The sequence below is a fragment of the Xyrauchen texanus genome, chromosome 4 (genome assembly GCF_025860055.1).
Source record: "Xyrauchen texanus isolate HMW12.3.18 chromosome 4, RBS_HiC_50CHRs, whole genome shotgun sequence".
Classification (NCBI taxonomy): domain Eukaryota; kingdom Metazoa; phylum Chordata; class Actinopteri; order Cypriniformes; family Catostomidae; genus Xyrauchen; species Xyrauchen texanus.
Window position 1 is genome coordinate 13,309,454 of NC_068279.1, and position 26,071 is coordinate 13,335,524.

The 26,071-nt window shown below is 43.4% G+C and overlaps 1 protein-coding gene across 3 annotated transcripts in view; it reads right to left on the reverse strand.

The window, feature by feature from the left end:
• Positions 1 to 26,071, reverse strand: part of tenm1 (teneurin transmembrane protein 1) — a 291,251-nt gene that overhangs the window by 60,582 nt on the left and 204,598 nt on the right. For 2 of the 3 annotated variants that reach the window (XM_052114401.1, XM_052114419.1), the window contains exons 10-18: positions 24,872 to 25,066; positions 23,787 to 23,981; positions 14,349 to 14,534; positions 11,238 to 11,267; positions 10,949 to 11,095; positions 8,153 to 8,369; positions 7,169 to 7,288; positions 6,553 to 6,814; positions 1,926 to 2,193 (exon numbers count right to left, since the gene is read on the reverse strand). In XM_052114401.1, coding sequence (XP_051970361.1) covers positions 1,926 to 2,193; positions 6,553 to 6,814; positions 7,169 to 7,288; positions 8,153 to 8,369; positions 10,949 to 11,095; positions 11,238 to 11,267; positions 14,349 to 14,534; positions 23,787 to 23,981; positions 24,872 to 25,066 — 1,620 coding nt within the window. The remainder of the gene's footprint in view (positions 1 to 1,925; positions 2,194 to 6,552; positions 6,815 to 7,168; positions 7,289 to 8,152; positions 8,370 to 10,948; positions 11,096 to 11,237; positions 11,268 to 14,348; positions 14,535 to 23,786; positions 23,982 to 24,871; positions 25,067 to 26,071) is intronic. The other variant, XM_052114410.1, reaches the window with a different exon arrangement.

The window sequence follows — 26,071 nt, forward strand, 5'->3', positions numbered from 1 at the left end:
CCAGACATCAAGCAAAAAAGAAAGTGGAGGTGTGAACGGGGCTTAACTGAATATGGTTTAATAGGTTGCAGAGCTATCTAAATGTTGCAAAAATGCAACACTGGGCCTTTGTGGTCAACAATTTTTTTTATTATTACATTTAAATATTTTAAGTATTTAGTTCATTACTTATTTATTTATTGTGTAAGTCACTGTGGCAGGGCGGAGGGTGGGGCCGGGTCGTGATCCTACACACCCGGTCCCGTCTTAGGCTAATCAAGCCTCCGAGAGGGATAAAGGTCGACTGCAGAGGATCGTGTGGGAGAGAGAGATGGTTTATGGATATGTCCGTCATATTTGTGTGTCCCTCTCTTTTAAATTTTACAGTGTTTTTTGGGGGGGTGCTACACTGTTACAGGAAGTACCCCCCCAGTTTAATTATTTCTGTTTCCCTCCCTTGTCCCCTCCCTCGTCCAGGTAGACGGGGATGACCTGCCGGCAGATGGGGCTTAGGGCATGCCCTCCCCCAGGGAAGGGGGGTGGTGTACGTCAGCCTGAGAGAACGAGAGAGGAATGTGGCAGGGCGGAGGGCGGGCCGGGTCGTGATCCTACACACTCGGTCCAGTATTAGGCTAATCAAGCCTCCGAGAGGGATAAAGGTCAACTGCAGAGGATCGTGCGGGAGAGAGAGAGATCGTTTACGGACATGTCCATCCCGTGTGTGTTTGTCTTTTGTTCGAGTTTTATATTAAAATATTATTTATGTTGAAAAGCCGGTTCTCGCCTCCTCCTTTCCATTGATTCCTTTACACTGGTGCCGAAATCCGGGAAGGAGGAGGGATACGGCGTAGTAGAGTTCTCGCCACTATCGTCCACCCCAATGGAGCAGCCGCGGCCATCTGCCGGGGGATGAGGAGCCCAGCCGCCTGGAAGAGGACGACGACCGCCAACCGCGAGGGGAGAAGGGGCTCCTAACCGACCACCTAGAGCGGTCAGGGCCGCTGCCAGGGATGCAGGAGTCGCCTACCGGCCGCTGAAACGCGGCAGGGTTTGAGACCGCCAACCGCGAGCGGGGAGGGGCTCGCTGCCGACCGCCTGGAGAGGGAGAACCGCTGCCAGGGACGGGGGAGACCCCTTCTGTTCCCCGAGAATGCGGCGGGGCTTTCCGTCCGCCAGGGGCTGGAGGTCTGCCTCTGATCCGCCCGGATAGGCACGGCTGTCATCCGATAGAGGGTGGAGGACTGGCGAGGAATAAGCTCCGGCGTATCGGAGAACTGGCGAGTAAGTGTTTTTTTTTTTTTCATCTCTCTCTCCTCTCTCTCTCTCACTGCCGCTCTGCGTTGGCCTTTTCCCTCTTTTAAATTTTACAGTGTTTTTCTGGGATAGTTTATGGACATGTCCGTCATATGTGTGTGTTTGTCTTTTGTTTGAGTTTTATATAAAAATATTATTTATGTTGAAAAGCCGGTTCTCGCCTCCTCCTTTCCATTGATCCCTTTACAGTCACAAAATAGAGTGCATCAGTAAATCAAAGATGTGTTGGAATATTCGAAGATCATGAAACTTCAAGGTGTTACAAGGCTGGTATAAGACAAATATATTTAAGTTTCAGCCTTTTAGCTTACTAGGAAGGTGTTTATGTAGATTAAAACAATTGATTTAAGCCACTGTGTAAATACTGATTGTCAGTGTACTTTACAAGGACATGAACATATCCAAATTTTAGCCTTTTACTTAGGAAGGCTTTTCATGAAAGTATTCATACTTAATTATAACGTTGCAATTATGCAACTTTTTCCCAAAATTCACACCAAAACTAAACCTGCATAAATACCATGATTTTTATAACCAGTGGCTTCCTTAAACCACTTTCAGAAAGTACTTGGGTCCCTGAAGACTACAAATGGTTGCTCCACAAACACTCACACAGACACAAAGACACTCACCCTGTGCCTGCACCAGCCCTGTGACCTGCTGTCCATAGATGTCAGTTTTATTCCAGGAGAAAACATAAATGAGGTTTGGAGTGGCAGGAAAAGATTTGAGAAGCTGTCGACCCTGGACAGCCACAGACAGATGGACTTTGGCCAGGCCCAGCGGGAGGGTGGAGTGTATCAGAACCACCCTCAGGAGAGAGCGATAGCCTGGAGCTCTGGAAGAGAGGTAGTTTAACTTCAGAATTGTACCCGGGATAACCACCTCCTCTTGGACTGCCTGCAGAGATAAAGAGAAGCAAAGAATGAGGATGAATTAAGAAGAGGGAGGGGGAAGTGTGAGAGTGAGAGACAGTAAAATAAACTGTATTTATATTTACTGTTTGCACTTTTCAGACAGAACAAAAACTGAGCCAATAACTGTGGTGCTGCCAAATAAATGTCCCAGGCTTACAATACACAGACACAGACCAGATCAGCTCTAAAACCTAGTGAGCTTGCTCACTGTCTACATAGCCACCATCCAAAGCAGCTCCCTAAGCTAAATGTAATTTCATAAGACAGATTTGAAAGGCTCTGCATTGGCAGTAAACCTGCTGAAAAGACCAGTATAGCTGTTCACCAGTATATGTTGTGTATTGGATGTTGGTGTGCAGGTGTTTCCCCCAGTCTTTTTAACTAGCTTAACCAGCGTACACTACAGTACACATTGTCATATCATTAAAAAGTAATTAATTTGTTGACAAGATGGTGCATTAGAAGAGAATAGCAGTATGTTTGCCGACAAGGCTGAGAGAGCGCTAATATTAAAGCTAACCTCAAGCAGATACCCAAATTTTTAAATGTCACGATTGTTACCATCTATTACCATCTATTTGCATAGTTTATATCCAGCTGATCATGTTTATGCATTCGTTAGCCAGCTAAGTTTCATATTTAAAGCTAGTGATGCGAAAAAAGCAAATTAATATCTTCATGCAGCCGAGAGAAACCTATTGTAACGTATGACCTTGTCCTGTTTTACTGTTTCCCCTTTGTCTTCCTTTTTGATACTTTCGTCACTCCATAGTTTTCACTTTTGAACCTTCTGTACCTCCATAGTCTTGTTAGCCATCGTGTTCATTGTTCATTGTTCTCACCTGTCCTCGTTAGTTTCTTATTGGTTTCTGTTCATCACCTTATCATGTTATTTTGAGTTCTGTTTGTTCATTGGTCCCTTCTTGTATTTATACCCTGCCTTTTCGTTCAGTCACTGTCGATCGTTGTTTGTTGTTATGAACAACGTTCATTTATGTTTGTGGATGCCTGACTTCGTGTTATTCCAGATCTGTGGTCCTTGCCCGAGTTCTCTGTTCATGTTAATTTCCCCATTGAGGGTTTTCCTTTGTGTTTGTTTATTTAATAAAGTTATAAGTATACTGCGTTTGGATCCTCAACCTTCGTCTGCCTTCGTTGTCCTCCCGCTATTCGTAACACCTATAAACAAATCAGAAAGGCATCTGATTTCAATAAAAAAATTATTATCCTCACTGTAATACGACGACTTCAGATCGATCACATTCTTGCGCTAAAAAAGGCTAGACACAGCGCAACAAATACAGTTTAACAGAATGCAGGTGTCTAAATATGCTTTTAAAGTTATTTGTTATTAGACACATCATCTAAAAACAGCTCTCCTGCATGAGACGCTGAATAAACAAAAACAAAGGGAACCAAAGACGTTTGTCTAGTGTGCGTTTACAAAGGGGATTTTGACGTCAAAATCCTGCAGATCACTGATTGTCAGGGAGAATCATCACTACCAGTGTCACTGGATTTCTGACATGTGTAATCAACCCACTAGTTTTAAAGTTAGCAATTGCGATAACAGTATCATTTGTTCACGAAAAGAAATGGCTGTGCGCAAAACAAGCCGTGGTCAATAAACGAGGTGCAGACGGTCCACTTGTTAGCGATGAGCGAAACGATAAAGTCTTTCAGGAAGTGTCTCAGCAGTTGGCTGCACACGGCTACCACCGGACCAACCAACAGTGTAGGGAAAAGTAAAAAAAAAATTAAAAGTGACTACAGAACAATCAAGTAAAATTGGAAGTGGTTAGACCAAATGGACGCCATCTAGACCTGTGAGCAATGGGAGGGAGAGTGCCCTGGACTGGCGTTGATCCACGATGGAGTATGTTATGTTTTGTTATGTTAACTCTATACTCTGCTTGAAAGCTTCACTTTATTTAGTTGACCAGCTACTGGAAGCTTGCTTCTAAAACAACCAGAAAACAAAATCACCATTCAACAACTGCTTTATGCAGCACAATGAGCAAGTAGCTAACAGTTAGCGGTTGTGTTATTGTTTTGGTCAGTTTGTGTCATGTTTAAGATGATGTCACGGCAGTAGAGGCGGTGCAACTATGACAATCAGCTGATAATCCCACCCACATTGATGCGCCACTAAACTGCAGTGGAAATGCAAGCTCAGAAAAGTAAAGCAAATAGATTTGAGGCGAGTCAAACCGTAACTTGCAGTGGTAAAGTGCCAAAAGAAACACACATGGATGGTTGCAAAAGTGTTCAGTGTGAACAGCCCCTTACAGTCATAGGAGGAGGTAGTTGGCCATTGTGTCTTTCTCTTTTATAAGTGTTTCTCAGATTAAGCAATGAGTTGTTTAAATGCTTTGTCAGGAAAGATGTTCAACTTGGAAATGTGTGTCTCGAGATCCTCGCATTCAGTTCCAGTCTGTTGTGTTCCATCTGTTTGATGGCTCATAGTCTGAGCCGCTTCACCACCGAGTTCAGCCGAATACCCCTGCTATCTGTGACTATTGCTACTCTACATACAACTGTACTGAATAGAATTTTTATTTTTATTTTGCTGTTATAATGAAGCTTGAGTCTGGAGTAGTAGGAATCAGTGCAATTGTAACAAAATGTGAACTGTCTGTCTGTTGACATAACATTTGAGAATATGGGCTGACTAAAACTTTTTATTTATTTATTTTATGCACATTAATTGAAAATGAAATGCTCTTTTTTAACAGCCAGGATAGAAATGGTCTATGCAATAATATAATGATGCTGAATGGTTTATTGCGCCCTCTCATTTACATTTATGCATTTGGCAGACACTTTTATCCAAAGCGACTTACAGAGCCCTTATTACAGGGACAATCCCCCCGGAGCAACCTAGAGTTAAGTGCCTTGCTCAAGGACACAATGGTGGTGGCTGTGCGGATCGAACCAGCAAACTTCTGATTACCAGTTTACCAGTTATGTGGTTTAGACCACTACACCACCACCACTCCACAATTAGCCCTTCATTAGCCCTCTCGTGGGCTAATGAAACAACATAAATTAAAAAATCAGCTGACATTCAAATTTGGATATTAGTTAATATATATATTAATATTTATATATTTATTTAATTAAATAAAGTACAATACATTTTCATGGTTCAGTCAGTATTGTTTATTTTTGTAATAAAGTTTAGCACTAATTTACTTGAGTTTTATTTTTCATCTCTTGTTTAATCTTTATCGACATGTACTGCCCAACTTTGTTATCTTAGTTATAATATATAAACTATATTACCACTATATTACTGCTGTTGTAATGAATGAGGCAGCGAAGGCAGACGAGGAGGTGCGGATCCAAACACAGTTATCTTTATTGAATAAGTAGACAGGCAAAACACAAAGGAGAACCCTCAATGGGGAAACAAACATAAACTAGAAAACTCGGGCAGGGGAAACATACCAGGCTAACAACATACAACGACTGACAGCGACGAAACAAACAGACAGGGTTTAAATACATGGACATAGGAAGACAGGAACCAATGAACAAACAGAACTCAAACAAGATAACAAGGTGATAAACTAAAACCAAAGACAACTAACGAGGGCAGGTGAAAACAATGAACGGAGAACACGAAAACTAACAGGGAGACTATGGAGCTAAAAAAAGGGACAAAAGTGAAAACTAAGGAATTAAAAAGTGACAAAAATGATAAACAAATGGCAACGGTGAAACAAGACAAGGTATACATAACAGCTGTAACACCATGGTTAATTAAATTGCATTAAAACTTTTTTTGGAAACTATGGCCAAAAAACATGGTAACTACAATATTACTATAGAAATGCAACACACAAGCGACGACGAGCCGCGGTTCTAAGAGGAAGGAAACGAGCGTGACCAGCAGACCCCGCCTCCAGGTCAAACCTTTTTCTGCACTCCCCTACATTCATGGTGCCCAAATTACTGTGATGAAAGCAACCTTTATATTAATTTTGATTTATAACTGTAAGTAGTATTAAAATATCCAGAGAGAAAACAGGAAATCGGTTGGTAAAACTAAAAGTGGGACAAAAGGCAGAATCGAACCAGGGTCCCTAGGATGAAACCGCACATTCGCACCGTCTTTAAACACCACTGCAGTGACACTTATTATCTAGAATGTCGTATATTTCTGTGGTTCCACCAGACTATTGGGGTGCAAATAGCTGAGCTGTGTGGCAGATGCTATTTACACTGGGGTGTAAATAATCACTTCATAATAAGTTTTTGAAATAAGCTATTGTACACAGACTCTCTTTAGAAGCTGAGACTGGATCCTGGGTTTACTACGAGTGGGTGTATCTAGTACCTGTAGCTCAGGTATAACAGTCCCTCTGTCCTCGCAGTCAGCTGTGAATCGTGGGAGGGGGGCGGAGAGAACGATGGCGTGCGGACTGATCAGGTTTTTCAGGTCACAGAACGATGGTTTGGATTCAGTTCTTTCCATAAACACACGATCCAGGACCATGAACTGGTTCCAGGGAAGCCAGACTGACCGACTTTGGGACAAAAATGGGGCTCGCTGGAACAATATAGTCACAGAGATTCCGCCCACTGCCAGAAGATCAAAGCTAGTAGGTAAGCACAAATACAAACAAATTTAGAAAAAAAATATTTTATATGAATCGAAAGGCAAGTAATCAATGTGCCCCCCCCCCCCCATATATATTTAATATGCAGTATACAGTTTATACAGAATATGATTTATACTATATGCACAGAAAGAACACAGTATCCATACAGAACATATCAATACAGGTGTATACATATAAATGCAGGACTTTTATAATATGCAGAATATGAACTCTATATATGACACGTACAGTGAATATACAGAAGAGACTAATTCAGCATATATGTGTGTGTTTGTTTAGGTTGAAGTGTTCTATATCTTTCTTTACAAAGTGTGCTTAAATGTGTCTTACCTGCCGTCCTGTCGGCTAAGTGTGTATCCAAATTCAGGATTATGCTGGAATGTGACATTCACGCCGACGAGAGGAGTTCCGTCAGAGGCCAAAACCTGACCTCGAATTACACACACTCGACTGCAAAGAGAGGGAGAGAGAGAGAGAGAGAGAGAGAGAGAGAGAGAGTAGATATTGTAAAAAAAAAACAAAAGATCTGACAGGAGAGATCGAAACTGAGAGAGCAGCACTCTCTTTTCAGTAATCAGAGAAAAATATAATACATGCCTCGATCGATCGTGAACTTCCTCAAACTAGACAATGATGGCAAAAATCATTTTGGGAGACAGTAACTCTGCTTACAGCAGCTAGCTGTGAATCAGCATATCGGAGCAGGAGGAACCGTTTATAATGCACTAATGAAACAAGTTAAAATATATCGATATATTTATGAACCCCACATCAACATATTTATACTCTGCTTTTGAACCATTGAAGCCTGTTTACTGCATCTCAGTTTCAACATGTTTCAAAAACCTGTATTACGTGAAGCTTTGGGCAAAAATGTAACCCATTCAGAGAGAAGGATTTTAATCGGAATGTGGTCATATTCTGATTATGCTTCTGATTATGAGTCATATTACATTAATGCGTAACCCCGAATTACAAAATTATTAAATCGAAATTCAGTTTTTCGAAAAATAAGGTTGAGAATAAGACAGCTGTCATAATAATACAATATTTGGAATATATCATATATCATGGAATATGAATTTATATCTGAGCATGTCCAAATTAAATGAAATAGTTTTGGATACCATCCCTTTAACCAAACTATGGACAAAAATCTGAAAATGTTGTGAATGTAAACATGGACACAATCATGCCAATAAAGCTTTTAGTTGCTGAGAGAGAGTGAAAATGTGTTGTTTTATATGTAATACAAACATTATATATGTTTGTCATCTGTGATGATGCTAATATTTGCAAGAGTGTATTTATCACCTGCTATCAAATGGCAGGTCCCCTGGCAGTATATGTGTGCTGTCCCGTCCAATAAGGAATCGTACACGGTCAAAGAACTGACGCGATGGGCGTGTTTCAAAAGAGGTGTGGCTCTGTTTTATGATGTCACGTGGGTCAGGTGACCCTTGGCACAGCGGGGCACCCAGACACACCTGCTGACTGCAACAGTCTGGGTCGACACAGTCCACAAGACCATCTGAAACACAAACACACATACATTTTACATGCAGCATCTTGTAGCCTTGATGCAGCTTGCCCTTGCTCTGCATGTGTCTGCCTGTGTGTGTGTGATCTCATTTGTCAGCTCTATTAAAGAGGATCTGTGTTTTTAACCTCCCAGAGGAGAAAGTCTCACAGAGAATAACCCAGAAACCCCCTCACACACAGACACACACCAACCAGTGTGTGTTGTCATATGACTGATTTGGTTTTGCATTTTTGCACATAAATACATTCACATTTATAACAAATCATTTGTGAGCGTTAATCTAAAGCTTAAATCTTTAAGGTTAAAATACTTTCTTCTTCAAGCTTGAGCAGAGACAACTCACTGATTCTTGAGATAAGGAACAAAATATGTTTAAAGAGTTTTGAATCTTTAATATTAAATTAATTTGAAATGGATATATTTGTAGACAATGGTCTCCATGGAACCATGTAAGGGAACAGGTTTTTATAAACACACCTTTATCTGAAAATTTACATTTATTCACTTAATTATTTAAAAAAATCTTCCTGTCATTTGTGTCAACTCCATCAGACAAACTAAAAAGCCTTTATCCCTTGCGCGCCTCATCAGGCCGATTGGGGACCGGGCGCGCGATATTCCGACCGGCCCTGCCCCCCTCCGCTCCACACTCCTCCCGGCGTTATCTCAGGCCGGGGTGCCACCGGCATGACGTACACCCCCCCTATCCCTGGGGCGGGGTGTGTATCTTGCGTCCCACGTGGTCAGCCCCGCCTTCTTCGCCCTGGGAGGAGACAGGAGGGGAAGAAAATAACCACAACAACAAAAAATAGGCGAGGGAAAAGGCCAACACGGTGCGAAAGAGAGAGAGAGAGGAGAGAGAGAAAAAGCTCACTCACCGGTTCTCTGATGCACCTTCGCGCAATCCTCGAACACTCCTCCACACTCAGGCGGACGACAGCAGCTCCAACCCCAGGCGAACCGGAGTGAAACCTTCGACCCCAGCGGGCAGAACGCGCCTCCGCTTTTCTGGCGGCAAATGGGGACGCTCCTCCGCCCTTGGCAGCGGCTCTACCGCTCCGGGCGGTCGGAGAGTTTCTTCCCCCTCGCGGACGGCGGTCTTCCCTCGACCTCTCCGCGTCTCTGGGGACGGCAGGGCACTCCTCCACCCCGGTAGCGGCTCCCTCGCTCCAGGCGGTCGGGGTATCATGTCCCCACTTGCCCCGCGGACGACGGCCGCATCCGGGCGATCGGGCTACTCCGTCACCCGGCAGATGGCAGCGGCACTCCCCTGGGTGGACGGCAGTGTCGAGGACTCTGCGACAGGCATCCCTCCTCCCTCCCGGGTTTCGGCACCAATGTAAAACAGTTAAAGGATGGGCAAGGAGGAGGCGAGAACCGGCTTGTCAACATAAATAATATTTTAATGAGAAACTTAAACCAAAAGCACAAACATAAACACACATGACGGACATGCCCGTAATTCTCTCTCTCTCTCGAACCATCGTCACCGGCCGCCTTTATCCCTCGCACGCCTCATCAGGCTGATTGGGGACCGGGCGCGCAATATTCCGACCGGCCCGCCCCCCTCCGCTCCACAGTTGTATACTGGAGCAATTTGAATTTATTTTTTTCCTCAATTGAAGCTGCTTCTATAACCTAAACTAAAATGCCAAAATTTTGCCCACAATTCTAACAGAAATTATCATAATGGGATGACGGAGTTGACATATTGAAGCTGTGACCACAGAGACTTAAACATTGTTTGTTTAAAATATGTAAAAATTTACCAGACCATGTGTCCTTCTGTTGCATCCACCATGATCAGGAAGTGGGAAAGGGGTAATTAGAGTTATAGCTGACCATGACACTGTTTGATTTATTCAGGATTATACCAAAATCTGAAGCAGTTTGCAAATTGAGGACACAATTTTGACAGTTTTATTTATGGAAAATAACTTTTAAAGTTTACTTTGTGTGTTGTTTGATGTCTTAAAGATACATATCTTTCATTTGATATATATATTATATTTATGAATTTTTTGCATTTTAAACACTTTGTTTGGCAGTGTGACATCTTGCTGTGGACAGGTTAGCTATATGTGCCTCCAAATATAGAGCATGCATTCAAAAAAATTCTAGTGAAATTACTTAAAAATATAAGTAAAAATACTTTGAGAATACACATTTCCTTAAGATTTAACATTTCCAGTATTTTTATTATTATGAAATTCTTGATATTTAAAATAACAATGACTTTTGTATGTAAATCATATTTTGTACCTTATCTCAAGAATCTGAGAACTATAAGTAAGCCATTCATTAGTGGACTTCCCATAGAAAAGGAGTCACAAATGAGATGCCTTTGCAATAGTACCTTTGTTATTTCTCCTATAGAGAAAGATTAAATGGAGAGCAAATAGAGACTGTTTAAAAACAAAACTGTTCACAATTTTGTTTGGTGATGCAAGTGCTAGTGCACTACTATACACAACAGCTTTTCAACAATTAAACTTTTCTATATCGTTCATCCACATCAAAGATCAACATCACGATTTGTTTTTAACCCCCCTTGTAGTTTACTTTACCGCTGTCATTATCTCTACTGTCATTGCACTCGGTTTCCATGACAACATTACAGCCTGGGCCGCTCCATCCCGCCTGGCACACGCAATGCCAACCACTCTGCTCCAGCGTACAGCGTCCGTTACCATTGCACAGCCCTGGGCACGCATCTGAGAGAGAGAGAGAGTTTCAAAAAGCATGACTTACTACACAAAGACCTTGAGTAAAACTGTTCATGTAAAGACATCACAAAGTCATCTATTAATTTCTTCATTTACTCTATCGCATGCACGTACACACTTTTCATATTACCTTTATCAAACAGATCCAGGTAATTTGCTGCTGAAAGAGTTACAAAATGAAAGAGCGTGAGAATAAAGAGGAGAAATTACATTGCAGACAAACTTCAGAGAAGCTGTGTGTGTGTGTGTGTGTGTGTGTGCGTGTGTGTGTTTGGTGTTCCTGTCGCTGGCTGCCTAATGCGTCTATTTGTGTGCGTGTGCGTGTGCGTGTGTGTGTTTGGTGTTCCTGTCGCTGGCTGCCTAAAGCATCTATTTGTCCCCAGAGTTTCACAGACTGTTCTCAACATGAGCTTTACAATTAAAGAAATGTGCTGTGGCTCACAGGAGAAAAAATAAAAAGAGAGAGAGAGAGAGAGAGAGAGAGAGAGATACAGAGACAGGCAGAAAGAGCAATATACATGTTTAGTTTATACATTATCTACAAGACAAAAACAGATTGGCACTGAGTTGGCTCAGCATTGCTTGATTTGCATATTTCATAAAAAATGTATAAAGCTTGTCAATTTACTTCTGAACAATGGTTGGATCTGCTAAAGTATGATTTCAAAAGATTGCATGTCAGAATGAAAATTGTTTGTGTCAGGCTAATGTACTAATCAAAAGTGACATCCCACTGTCATAGGTTTGGCAAAATGTTGAGAAACTATCAAGACTGAAATGAACCATCACCAACAAAGTGTGTTAAGGCATATTCATCCACATACTTTAATGCAAAATACAACCCAACTGACATGGGTCCTAATCTCATGTACATTTTGTGACCATGGCAAAATTTTTCGGAAAACGAAATTATGTGCTTCATTATGTTTCACTGCAGTTTCCGAGTGAAATGCCCAGCAGGGGTGCCAAAAGCGAGTGAAATGGTGTCGTAATCAGACAAGGATTTTAAGGTGAATATTAGATGGAGGCTTAAATAAGTAAAACAACATTTTATTCTAAACCTAACCAATTGTGTTCTACAAGCAAATGAGAGGTGAACAAAACAGACATACTTATCCTTAACCAACACCTTAACCTAACCGATAGTGTCCTAAAAACACATGCTACATGAAAAGCACAATTTCTGAAGCAAACGCATCATTTCGTGTCGCTTCTATGACACTTTCATCTCACCTGTCAGCTTACGTGTTTGGGTGTGCTTAAACCATGGTCTTCTGAGTCCAAAGTCTAAACACTGAGCTACCGCAGAAGCCAATTATGCTGGAATAAGTGTGTAAATGTAGGTGGATCTGTAATACAATGGTTAAAATGTGTAGTTTTTCAAATGATGCGCAGCTCTCTACATTGCGAGTAAATCACCCGCATATGCAAGTAAATTTCGCACTATGTGACCAAAAAACGTCTGTTATTAGCCACTGGCAAGTAAATATTCACATTTCACTCGCCAGTGATAAGAGTTGTGTAGTGTCGAAGCACCGAGAACCTTTTACTGAATAAACAGCAGTTGATTATGAAGCTGGATTCAGCCTCGTGTTTCCCTGCATGCTGTCTCATGCGCGCAGGAAAAGCACTTGTGTCTCATTCAGTTGAACTCTGAGCATCTCAGGGAACCGCACCGCGGACATCACAAGAGCAGCTCTCTTCTCAAGCGCTCTGATGTGCACGCCATCTACAGAGACTTGCGTCAAATTCCCGCGAAAATATAAACGTATTAATTTTATGAATGCAAAGCGCTCCAGTTACACTTAAGTACATGTGATGGCAAATGTCCGTGGTTATTGTGGGTTTATTCACGCAGTGTTACAGTGCAGCAGTGAGACAGGGGAGATGCCCTGCTCTATTTCTGTGGAGATGATAAAATAGGAAACATTGAAAGTCCAATGGATCAAAAGTAAATCAGACAAATAAGAGATATATTTTTAGTTATTTAGACATATTTAAATAAATAAAATATGATTTTTATATTAGATATATTGTCATTCATATGTTTTTGAAGCCTGAAAAGGAAATCATACCCTTATTTTATTATATGACCCAAGCTAAATTTGTATAAATGACTTTGTTGTGTGCATGAAGCACACATAGTGAGTTTGTATGGTAATTAATCGTCATATTCGTGAAACACATAAAACAGACAATGAATCGTCATAATTTCAATTATTTGTTTGACAATTCATTGTCAGACAAATTTCACAATCGTGATCCCAAATTTTCATCATTAGGTTCTTACCTTGTGAATTGTTTTGTTAAAAATGTGTATGAAATTTCAAACAGTAACAACAGCTTGTATCATTATTAAAAATGCAATTTCATGACATCATATACATTTATAGAATGTGAAATTTGTACATTTTTAAAAAGCTAAAATGGGATTAAAATAAAAAAAATATACTATATTGCGTGAATATATATGAAGGGGCTCTCTAAGTTTGCTTAACATATTTTTTAGTTACATAATGCTTACATGTCAGCAAAAGTCTGGCAAGTAAAATTAATAATTGACTAGCCAATGACGATTCTTTTCCCAACATTATCATAGAGGGTTGATGCATTAGAGTAAAACTGTTTGATATCATAACATAGCAGTTTGTGAGTAATAGTGCAAAAAATCTGTGTTTATAAAGTCTTAATCAGCCGTTGCAGTTGTGATTTGTCTGAAAGTTAATTAAAAAGTACAATGTTGTTGTAGCTCTACTAGCGCTAATATTATCAGGAAACTGAGGCAAGCATAGAACGCAGCACGTAAACGTCAGTTTGCAAAAATGTAGTTACACAAACATTCATTCTATGGGACTCTGTTGCAAATGCTCAAAACAAAATAGGTGAGAAATGCAAGCTGACACAAAAACCTATAATATTTGTCAACAATTCCAAAAAACATTCACTGAATTTACTGCAGTATACAACCCTTAGAAAATGTTACAATTATGTTGGGATGATGGAAGCAATATAGCATGTGAGATAGTGTGATATAGGATTTAATGACATCAACATCTCTGTGTCAGTCTGGAATACCAGCTACACACACATGACACAAAAGTTGTGGTTGGTTGGTGAATTTTTTTTTTTATACTGAGTTAAACCAATACTCAAAAAAGAAAAGGAATAATACATTATAATTAAATTAAACTAGAATTCTATTTATATATAATTAGCGTGATATACAATCATTCTGACATACCAATAGTGCAGTGCTCTCCTTCCCAACCAGGCTGACAGACACACTGCCCATCCCTGCACTCTCCGTGCTCTTCGCAGATTGGATGACATGCCTGTCTGTCGCAGGTGGGCCCCTCCCACCCTTCCTCACATTGGCACCGCCCAGCAACACACACACTGTGGGAACTACAGGGAATTGGGCAAACCTCTGGAATGAGAGAGAGAGAAAGAGAGGGCAAGAGAGAGGGAGTCATCCATCACCATATATACTTTGACATCAAAATCAAACATGTGCCCATCTTTTTAGAGACAGAGATAGTATAAGCCCATCCTTTAGTAGATAGGACATTGTTAATGATGATGAAGTGGTGTAAAGAGAGGAGAAATTCAAAGATATTGTGTCTACACCCCTTGATCTCCATCTAAAGCCTGCTTTATCACTTCAACGTAATGTCTCATGTACCCCTACAGTCCCATCAGTAACGCTCAAGCACCCCACATCAAAGCAGAAATGTGTCCTCTTCGACTCCTATACTGGAAATCATGAAGACTTATACAATAATTAATATTATTAAAGTGATAGTTTACCCAAAAATACAAATTCTGTAATTTATTCAACTTCATGTTTTTCCAAACCTGTATGACTTTCTTTCTCCCATGGATCACAACAGGAGATATATGTAGAAAGTAAGCCTCAGTCACTCTTTACTTTCATTGCATCTTTTTTTTTTCATACAATGAAAGTTAATGGTGACTGACACTATCATTTTATCAAGCGAACATCTCCTTTTTCTGTTCCAATGAAGAAAGTCAAAGTTTCAGAACAACATGATGGTGAGTGAATGAGAACAGAATTTAAATGGTTGGGTTTCAAATGAAAAATAATCAATACTGTGAGTGATAAACAGACTCACTAAGTTGCTTCCTCTCTTTTTAATAAGACACTTGAGATTGTTTGTCTTTCACAAGTTTTTACAGTTCTGGGGCCAGTCAAAAACAAGACACTTTAGCTGCAAAAGACCTAATGGCAAATTTAATTATAAAGGAAATCAAGATAGAAAAAAGTTAAGTAATTTGCACTCTTTGAGTAAATTGTTCTTAAAACTAAATTGTAAATTGTCATATTGAATGGAGGAATTTATGAACAATTTACGAAGAAATATATTTAGCATGTGTTTCATAAATCAACTTTGAAAAATCTACTATGAGCAAATAGACAGTCATTTAGCACATTTTAATGAAAAGTTACAACTTACAGTTGACAAATACTTACTGCTTTAACAAAGCAATAAACTAAATAAATCTTTTCAAGTACCCAATGGAACCTGCTTAAAGGGATAATTCACCCAAAAATAGAAATGTTCTCATCATTTACTCACCCTCATGCCATCCCAGATGTGTATAACTTTCTTTCTTCTGCTGAATGTAAACAAGGGTTTTTAGATGAATATCTCAGCTTTGTAGGTCCATACAATGCAAGTGAATGGGTACCAAAATTTTGAAGCACCAGAAGCATGTAAAGGCAGCATAAAAGTAATCCATACGACTCCAGTGAAAAACAGATCCTTTTTATAGTATAAATCACCACTTTCACATTCTTCTACTTTTGTTTTTGGCATTTACATTCTTCATGCATATTGCCACCTACTGGACAGGGAGGAGAATTTATAGTAAAAAAGTACTTAATTATGTATCTGTTTCTCACCCACACCTATCACATCACTTCTGAAGATATATATTTATCCACTGGAGTTTATGGATAACTTGTATGCTGCCTTAATGTGCTTTTGGAGCTTCAAAATGTTGGTACCCATTCACTTGCATTGTGAGGGCCTACAAAGTTGAGGAATTCTTCTATGAAAATGTGTTTGTTTAGCAGAAGATATAAAGTCAAACACATCAAGCATGGCATGAGGGTGAGTAAATAATGCGTTAAAATATTTTTGGTGAACTATCCCCAAGAGTATGTCTACACTTGGTTGGGAATACTGATCTAGGAAACCAAAAAATCAGATGTTTCTGTTTGAATTCAAGACATATTTTAGCACGATTTCATGACAAAAAGAATTTCCTTTAACCAGTAAGATATCACTGCTCTTTGGCCTTCAGACAGGATGGCTTTGTCTTCACACTTCCTCACAGGAATCATGATGGGTCAAACTGAGCTGACAGTTTTTCATATCTTAAAAGTCTCTTAAAATCAGCTGCCACATTTATCCTGTGTAACTACTGCACTGATCGTTCAGTTTGGACAGTTTCTCTTTTCTCTCTTACTTGTAACATTCAAAACAAATTATCTTTTTTGTTCCATAAAGCACACTGGACTTGAGTTCTGCCTCTCAATCTCACACAAGATATAAATGTCTACAAATGACAGGAAGGGCATTAAACAATTTTTTTAATTGTTTTAATTAATATAGACATTATCAGTTAACCGCTCTGCCGTGGAAATGGACAATTTCATGTTGTAATATTCATGCATTTTGATAAATATTGCATTTTGAAAATTGAATAACTGCTTTCATATTCGAGCCAGTGGCCAAATATGCAAAATCCTGAAGTTCAACCACAACAGGAGCCTCTCTGCTCTAAAACAGCTCTCTTATTTAAACGTCATCAATGTTAAGCAGGGAATATGCAAATTTGTATTATGTATTTTTCTTTATCTCTTTCTGTCTTTCTCTGTCCCTCACTCCATCTGTAAAACACAACTGATGTAATTCTACAGTCCAGCAGCTTTCATTTATGAGATGCACGATCAATCCGAAAATAAGAGCGAATCTGTTTTCTGAAGATTTCTCTCTGTTAAAGAAAGTACATTTTCTTTTTGCAATATATCACATTACACTTAACGAAGATCCATACTGCTGCACCTAGGGCCCTCCTTTACTCTGTCAGACAGTGGAACTGGATCCAGAGTTTTAGGGTCAATAGTAACCGAATGAAACCAAAATCAGAAACTTTTCAGCGAGAGACACTTTACTAAATGACAGAAGGAAAAAAAAAAACACTTTTAAGAATTACAAATGAAAAGATGGAGAAGAGTGATTTGTGCCCATTATAGAGGTGGGGGAAAAATATATATTTCAAATTAAGTAAATATTTTAATAAATAATTGAATTCACAATTAAATTAAAACAAAAACTATAAATTAAGTAAATTATTCATTAAATCACCAAATAAATCAAATGATGTCCCTTGTATTTTATTTTAGCATAAGTTTGCATCCATTTCCATTTTAGCCTTATATTTGTTTGATTTTTCATTTAAGGCTTTTCATTTTTAGGGTTACGGTTATCGGCACGTCCCTTAAGGACAGCGGGTGTCAACTTTTAAAATTGATTTCTTTGGACATTCTGGTTAGTGAGTTCAGACACTTTTTTCTTTCTTTTTTTTCCCCTTAAACCACATGGCTGAGCTTGGTAAAATAAAATATTTTCAGATGAAGTTTCCAACCAAAACATTGTCACAAACTTAATTTAAACCCATATAGAGAATGTAAGGGAAATGTTAGCCAAATATAAATGCTGTAAATGACTGTAGCATTGTGCTCAAACCCGCAAAGGGGATGCACAATCCCTACCTTTTATACCCGTATTTCCGGGGGTGGGGCATGCAAATCCTTTTTGCCAATTTGGCATTGATCTGAGGCTCCCAAAAGAATCCCCTTGTGTCACTATAATCGACACAATGTCGAGTGAGTGACAGAAGGGGAACTATTTTTTGGTCGATAAAACTTTAGTTCCCCTTCTGTCGCTCTCTCCACGTTGTGTCAGAGAAGCGACAATAGGGGTCTCTCTTGAGCGCCGTTATTCACCTCTGGACTATGAAAAAAGCAGAGGCTGCATTTGTGGATGGTCCATGTTCTCACTGCGAGAACATGACCATGACAACATTGCGGTCGCGGCTTGCTTACAACCGTGAGCAAGCCACTCCAGCCGCCCCCCGTGTCGCTCCTTCTTCCCACGGGATTGAGGACGATGCGGCTGGCGATAGAGGCGATTTGGGAATGGCAGCGGGTGCAGCTCCGCCGGGTATGCCCCCTCGGACCACCCGCGCCCCGACACGCTCGATGCATGCCATGGCTCTCCTGCAGGTCCACCAAGCCAAGGCACTACGCAACATGCACGGGGGTGGCCCTGATCCCGACACGCTGCAGGAACTGCGCTCAGCGACCGACCTCGCCCTGAGAGCGACGAAGGTCACAGAGCAAGCGCTCGGGCAGGCGATGGCCACGCTAGTGGTCTAGGAACGTCAACTGTGGCTGAACATGGTCGAGATGCGTGAAGCTGACAAGACTCGCTTCCTCAACGCCCCTGTCTCCCAGTTCGGCCTCTTCGGCGACACCTTCGAGGACTTTGCCCAGCAGTTCTCCATGGTGAAGAAGCAGACGGAGGCCATCTCTCACATCATGCCTCGCCGCAAGCCTGCCGCCACGGCCCATGCCCCGTCTGCTTGCCGAGGGCGTCCTCCTGCGGCCAGAAGGCAAGCCCCTGCTCCGCCTCAACCCGGGCCCAGCTCTCAGCCCCAGCGTCGAGCAAACCGTGGGAAGCGCACGCCCCCTGTCTCACGGACCCCCTCGAGGACCCGGAAAGCTCCCAGGCACTCCTGAGACAACGCACCCAGAGCCCAAGACGTTAGCTCCAGAGGTGGTAAGACCGCTCCGTCCCCCGGTGGAGGGCCAGGAGGAGAATCCTTTGTTTTTTCATTTGCCGCACCCCCTAACACGGGCTGCGGTACCCAAATTCTCAATAAAAGAGCTATTTCCTTTGTCTCTGGGGCACATGGCCCGCAAATGCCATTCTCATGGCACTCTGCTTTCAGGCCTCAACAGTCCCGGCTCCATGGACGCGGTGTCCCCACCTTCAGCGCCACGACTGTTCCCCGGCCGGCCGGTTCAGACGAGTCCAGAGGACGCCAATACCAGACCTCCTCCTCAGTCACGAACCCGCCCCCTGCCGGGTGCGTGGAGCAAGGTAAGTGCTTTGAGTTTTTTCTCAGCACCAGAGCCTCGGGACGCCACGTTGCCTCCCGACGCCGCGTTACCTGTTCCGCACCGCTGCAAAGCCCGCCGGTACGTCCAAAAACCCGCCCCTTGGTGCCCCTAGCATGGAGTTTAGAGGCATGGCTTTCACTTCCCAACCCGTCACGCTGGCTGCACCGGACCATTCGACTCGGTTACGCAATTCAGTTTGCCAGGTCTCCGCCCCCCTTCGTGGGCGTACATTTTTCCGCAGTACACGGCCAACATGCCCTCTCCCTGCGCGAAGAAATCGCCTCCCTCTTATTAAAGGACGCGATAGAGCCTGTCCCTCCAACCGAAACGAAGAAGGGTTTCTACAGCCCTTACTTCGTTGTACCCAAGAAAGGCGGCGGCTTACGATCTTGGACCTGCGAGTTCTCAATCGGACCTTGTCCAAACTCCCGTTCAAAATGCTCACCCAGAAACAAATTCTATCTGGCGTCCGGCATCTAGATTGGTTTGCAGCGGTAGACCTGAAGGACGCGTACTTCCACATCTCAATTCGCCCTCGACACCGCCCCTTCCTAAGGTTCGCGTTCGACGGCCAGGCGTATCAGTACAAAGTCCTCCCCTTCGGCCTGTCTCTGTCCCCTCGCGTCTTCACGAAAGTCGCAGAGGCAGCTCTTGCCCTGCTCCGAGAAGCCGGCATACGCATACTCAATTACCTCGATGACTGGCTCTTACTGGCCCACTCCCGAGAGTTACTATACGCACACAGAGACCAGGTGCTCAGCCACCTCAGCCGTTTGGGGTTTCAGGTCAACTGGGAAAAGAGCAAGCTCTCCCCGGTCCAGAGCATCTCTTTTCTCGGTCTGGAGTTAGACTCAGTCCCAATGACAGCACGTCTCTCCAACGAGCGTGCTCAGACAGTGCTGAAATGCCTCGCTTCCTTCAAGCCAGGCACCGTGGTCCCGCTAAAACGTTTCCAACAGCTCCTGGGGCATATGGCATCCTCCGCGGCGGCCGCGCCGCTGGGGTTGATGCATATGAGACCACTTCAGCACTGGCTCCGGGCTCGAGTCCCGAGACGAGCATGGCGCCGTGGCACGCACAACATAAAAGTTACCTCTGCCTGCCGCCAAACCTTCAAACCCTGGACAGACTTCTGCTTCCTAAGGGCAGGAGTACCCTTGCAGCAGGTGTCCCGACGCGTTCTGGTCACAACCGACGCCTCCAAATTGGGTTGGGGCGCCGTATGCACGGGCGCAGAGTCGCAGGCCGGTGGAATCGAGGCCGCTGCGCTGGCACATCAACTGCCTAGAGCTGCTGGCTGTTTTTCTGGCCCTGCAGAAGTTTCTTCCGTTAATTCGGAACAAACACGTCCTAGTCAGGACAGACAGCACCATGGTCGTAGCCTACATAAACCACCAAGGCAGAGTATGCTCCCTCCACATGTCACAGCTCGCCCGTCGTCTCCTCCTTTGGAGTCAGCAGCGACTGGAGTCACTGCGCGCCACTCACATCCCCGGCAACCTCAATGTGATAGCGGACGCGCTGTCAAGACAAAGCTTGCCTGGCGGAGAGTGGAGGCTCCACCCCAGTCAGTCCAGCTCATTTGGGACCGGTTCGGCAAGGCTCAGGTAGACCTGTTTGCCTCCCACGAAACCTCCCACTGCCCGCTCTGGTATGCCCAGACAGAGGCTCCCCTCAGGGCAGACGCGTTGGCACACAGCTGGCCTCGGCGGGCTGCGCTAAGCACGCATTCCCCCAGTGAGCCTTCTTGCACAGGTGCTATGCAAGGTCAGGGAGGACGAGGAGCAAGTCATTCTGGTAGCCCCTTACTGGCCTACCCGGACTTGGTTTTCGGACCTCATGCCTCACGCAGCCCTCCCTGGCGAATTCCCTGAGGAAGGACCTTCTTTCTCAGGGACGGGCACGCTCTGGCACCCGCACCCAGACCTCTGGAACCTCCACGCCTGGCCCTTGGACGGGATGTGGAAGATCTAGCCGCCTACCACCGACCGTCATAGATACAATCAATCAAGCCAGAGCCCCTCTACCAGGCATCTCTACACTCTAAAGTGGCGTTTGTTCATGGACTGGTGTTCTTCCCGAGTCGAAGACCCGCAGAAGTGCGCAGTTAGGTCAGTGCTCGTGTTTCTTCAGGAGAGGCTGGAGAGGAGGCTGTCCCCTCCACCCTCAAGGTGTATGTCCCGCTCATCGCGCCCACCACGACACGATAGACGGCAAGTCTCTTGGTAAGCACGACTTAATCGTCAGGTTCCTAAAAGGTGCCCGGAGGATAACTCCCTCCCGGCCTAACCTGTTCCCTCATGGGATCTCTCGGTCGTCCTTACGGGACTCCAGAGACCCCCCTTCGAGCCGCTTGACTCAGCTGGACTCAGGGCCCTCTCTCAAGACTGCCCTGCTGATCGCGCTCGCTTCCATCAAGGGGGTCGGGGACCTGCATGCGTTCTCTGTTAGCGACGCTTGCCTGGAGTTCGGTCCGGCAGATACTTTCGTGATCCTAAGACCGCGACCGGGCTATGTGCCCAAGGTTCCTACCACACCTTTCAGGGATCAGGTAGTGAACCTGCAAGCGCTGCCCCGGGAGGAGGCAGACCCAGCCCTTTCACCAGTACGTGCTTTATGTATTTATCTGGACCACACACAGAGCGCCAGACGCTCTGAGCAGCTCTTCGTCTGCTTTGGGGGACAGCAGAAAGGGAAAGCTGTCTCCAAGCAGAGACTCGCCCACTGGGTTGTCGACGCCATTTCCCTGGCTTATCACACCCAGGCCGTGCCCCCCCCCCTTGCAGGTCCGAGCTCACTCCACCAGGAGTGTTGCGTCCTCATGGGCACTGGCTAGGGGCACTGCCCTAGCAGACATTTGTAGAGCAGCGGGCTGGGCAACACATAACACTTTTGCGAGATTCTACAATCTCCGAGTTGAGTCAGTATCGTCCCGTGTTTTCTCAGGTACCGAGCCCGTAGAACTCGGTGGCACGCCCACGATCTGACCGGGTGAATCGCTTGCACCTAGCGCCCTTCCCCCTAACCAGGGGAAACAGTGCACCTTCATTCCCAGGTGATCTCAGGTCTGGGACACTGGTCAATTCCTCCCTAGCCCTCGTGGGTCGCAGTTCAGCGGAGGAACTCGCTGACCCAAACCACTTTGGGTACCGCAAGCTACCCTGTACTGGTATAGGTGCTCCACAGGTAAGGCCTCCTTTGGACTCCCCCTGTGTGTAACACCACGGTTCTGTCCCCTCTGGCGAGCTGACTCCCGTGTTTCCCTTAGGCAGTCATGGCTGCCTCGGCTGCCGTGCTGTATGTTCCCCCCTCTATGAGGCTGGATCCACCACCGCACCGACTTTTCCACATAGGCCCTAAACAGGCCTCTGATGGTTTTGCCACTTAAACTTGCCTCCCCTCTTGGGTAGGCGTGGCCTCCGCAGGGTCTTCTCCGCCCTGGATAAGGGCTAAGACCCCCTTCCCTCAATGCGTGTAAGGGCCCCAGCCTTAGTTGCTCTATGCGAGAAATATAGAGAGAAAAGAGGCCCGGCCAGGCTTGGCCCGTTCCCAGGTTGGCGGCCAGCACCTTGTTCCCCTCCAGGGTAACGATAAGGAATCCTGATGGCTTAAATGGGGCATTGGGGAAGGGTACGTGCAGCCTGATACAGTTGGTCGTCCTGCACGTAAGAATACCTGCTCGCTCCTGTATCAGCAGTTCACGTACACGGCTCAGCGCATGGCACTTTTATAAGTGGACCCCTAGTGTCGCTTCTCTGACACAACGTGGAGAGAGCGACAGAAGTGGAACGTCTAGGTTACGTATGTAACCTCCGTTCCCTGATGGAGGGAACGAGACGTTGTGTCTCCCCTGCCACGTAGCTGAGCCGAGCCACTGTTGTGGCCGGACCATTTCTGGCTCCTCAGAAAAATCCTGAATGAACTCCCGTATTTGCGCCGCTTAAATACCCGTATGTCCGGGGCGGACATGCAAATACTGGTTGCCAACTCTCATTGGCCTTTTTTCATAGTCCAGAGGTGAATATCGGCGCTCAAGAGAGACCCCTAGTGTCGCTTCTCTGACACAACGTCTCGTTCCCTCCATCAGGGAACGGAGGTTACATACGTAACCTAGACGTTAAAGTTATTAGATAACATGAACTAACAGTGCATATAACTTTTACAGCTATTTGATTTCTACATTTACTAATACATTTTTAAAACTAAATGTTGCATACATTGTATACATACTTTAATTATAAATACAGTATATTTCTTTATATATAATGTATGCATGTATAATTTAATTTACAGTGTTTGTAGATACCACTATTTGTTTCAAAAATATTTCAATTTAATTCAATTTAATAATTCAATTTAATATTATTTAATCACAACCCAGATATCAATATAATAATGAATAACCAGGTCCCTGCTATTTCCCACCACAATCTCTTTAGTGTATTTGTGATAATGGTAACTCACCCACGGAGCAGTCGTCCCCAGTCCAGCCCCGTTCGCACACACACACCCCTGACTGGGGTTGTCCATGACCTGAACATTGTTCTTTACAGGCAGGAAGTGGTATTTCACAGCTCTCACCTCCCCATCCTGTGGAACACACACACTCACTGCGCACACAAACACCTCGACCTGAACATGAGGGGTCCACGCAATCCACTATAGACATGCATACACACATGCATACACACGTGGAGAACAAAAAATTTCCATAAACATTTAATTTGAAGATTTAGTTACAGTTGCATGTAAAACATGAGTGACACAAACTGTGTCTCTTGCTCACAGACAGCAGCTAAAAAAGAATGAGAAAGACTGGAAATATACACGTCACTTCAATTACACAGCAACAATATGTTCACTTCAGACTAAGTGTGTGTGTGTGTGTAGATGGGGAAAGTGGCTGGGTGGAAAAGCTAATTTGGTGGATGGATCTACATGGGATTAAATTGGGTCTATCTCTCTCACTCTCTCTCTATCACTGAAATGGCAGCAATGAATTTTCAGCTGAATGGTTAGGGGAGAAAGTGTGTTTAAAATCCAATTACAGGACATTCATCATAAACAAGCCGTGGAGATAGACTAGGAGCTCTGTACGTTCATGCACACACACACTCAACTTGATGGTCATGTTGTGGATGAGGGTTATTTATGCTTCAAGCTTAATCTTTCCACCTAAATATGAATGCCCTCCATCAAAAACTGAAATCTTTTAATGAAAAATTTAATGGGATTGTTCAGCCAAAAATGAAAATTCTGTCGTTATTTACTCCACGTCACATAGTTCCAAACTCATATGACTTACTTTCTTCCATGAAACACAAAAAAAGATGCTAGGCAGAGTGGCAGCCTCAGTCACCATTCACTTGCATTGCATCTTTTATCCATAAAATGCAAGTGAATGGTAACTGAGGCTGCCATTCCACCTAGTAAATTATTTTGTGTTTCCTTAAAGAAAGAAAGTCCTATGGGTTTAGGTGAACAATCCCTTTAAGTGTGTAGCATGCTTGGTGTTTTTGTGTGTGTGTGTAAGTGTGTCAGACCCGTACCTTGCTCACAGTTATCGCCCTTGAATGCAAGAGCACACATGCAGATTCCGTTGACACACTCTCCATTGTTGGAACAGGTGGGATCGATACATTGGCCTTCCTCCACCTCACACTCCGCCCCTTTCCATCCAGTGTGACACACACACACACCTTTCTCGTAATCTCCGTTTCCACTGCACAGCACTGGACAAGAGTCTAAAATACATACAAATTATCAGGTCATATGTTTATTAGTTACATTATATCTTTAGAATGTTGTGCGAAATTAAAATGTTATAGTTTTTAGGATGTGTAATTGTAATGTTACCTGATAGCAGTAGTGTACATGTGAAATATTGTGTAATTACTCTGATTTTTAATGTGTTTATTAGGGCCTCACGATATGATCCACATTGTAATACATCTGTCATGCTTCAGTACAATGTGATGCATTACAATATCATAATTGGATCACGATTGAAACTCAGAGTGTCCGCTAGTGAGAGTGAATTAGTGGGATCAGTTTCTATATCTATTACAAGGTTCAAGTAAAGAGCCTCATAGAAGCGGCTCTGAACACACTAAAAAACACACTGCTGGTTTCAGAGTTACCATTTATTTACACAATCTGCTTTTTCATTAAAGGGATAGTTGACCCAAAAATGAAAATTCTCTCATCATTTACTCACCTAAATGCATCCCAGATCTGTTCGTCCAAACAATGCAAGTGAATGTTGACCAGAACTCAGAAAGACAAAAAAGGACATAAAGACAGCATAACAGTAATCCATATGACTCCAGAGGTTACATCCATATCTTCTATAGCGATATAATATGTGTGGGGGAGAAACAGATTCATATTTAAGTCCTTTTTTTACTATAAATCGCCACATTTGATCAGTCCCAACAAGTAGGTGGCAGAATGCGAAAGTGTCAGTCACTCCACACCAGAATGTGGAAGTGAAAGTGTAGATTTAAGACTTAAATATTGATCTATTTCTCACACACACATATATCATATAATTTCTGAAGATACAGATTTAACCACTGGAGTCTTATGGATTACTTTTATACTGCCTTTATGTCCAGGGGCGTGACTAGAGCATTTTCAGTGGGGGGGCCATGCTAGGGCACTGCCTCCAGATGGGGTGGCAAAAAAAAAAGCTAAATTCTACAGTATATTACGGAAATCCTATTGATTTTATTTTTTTTAACTTGAAT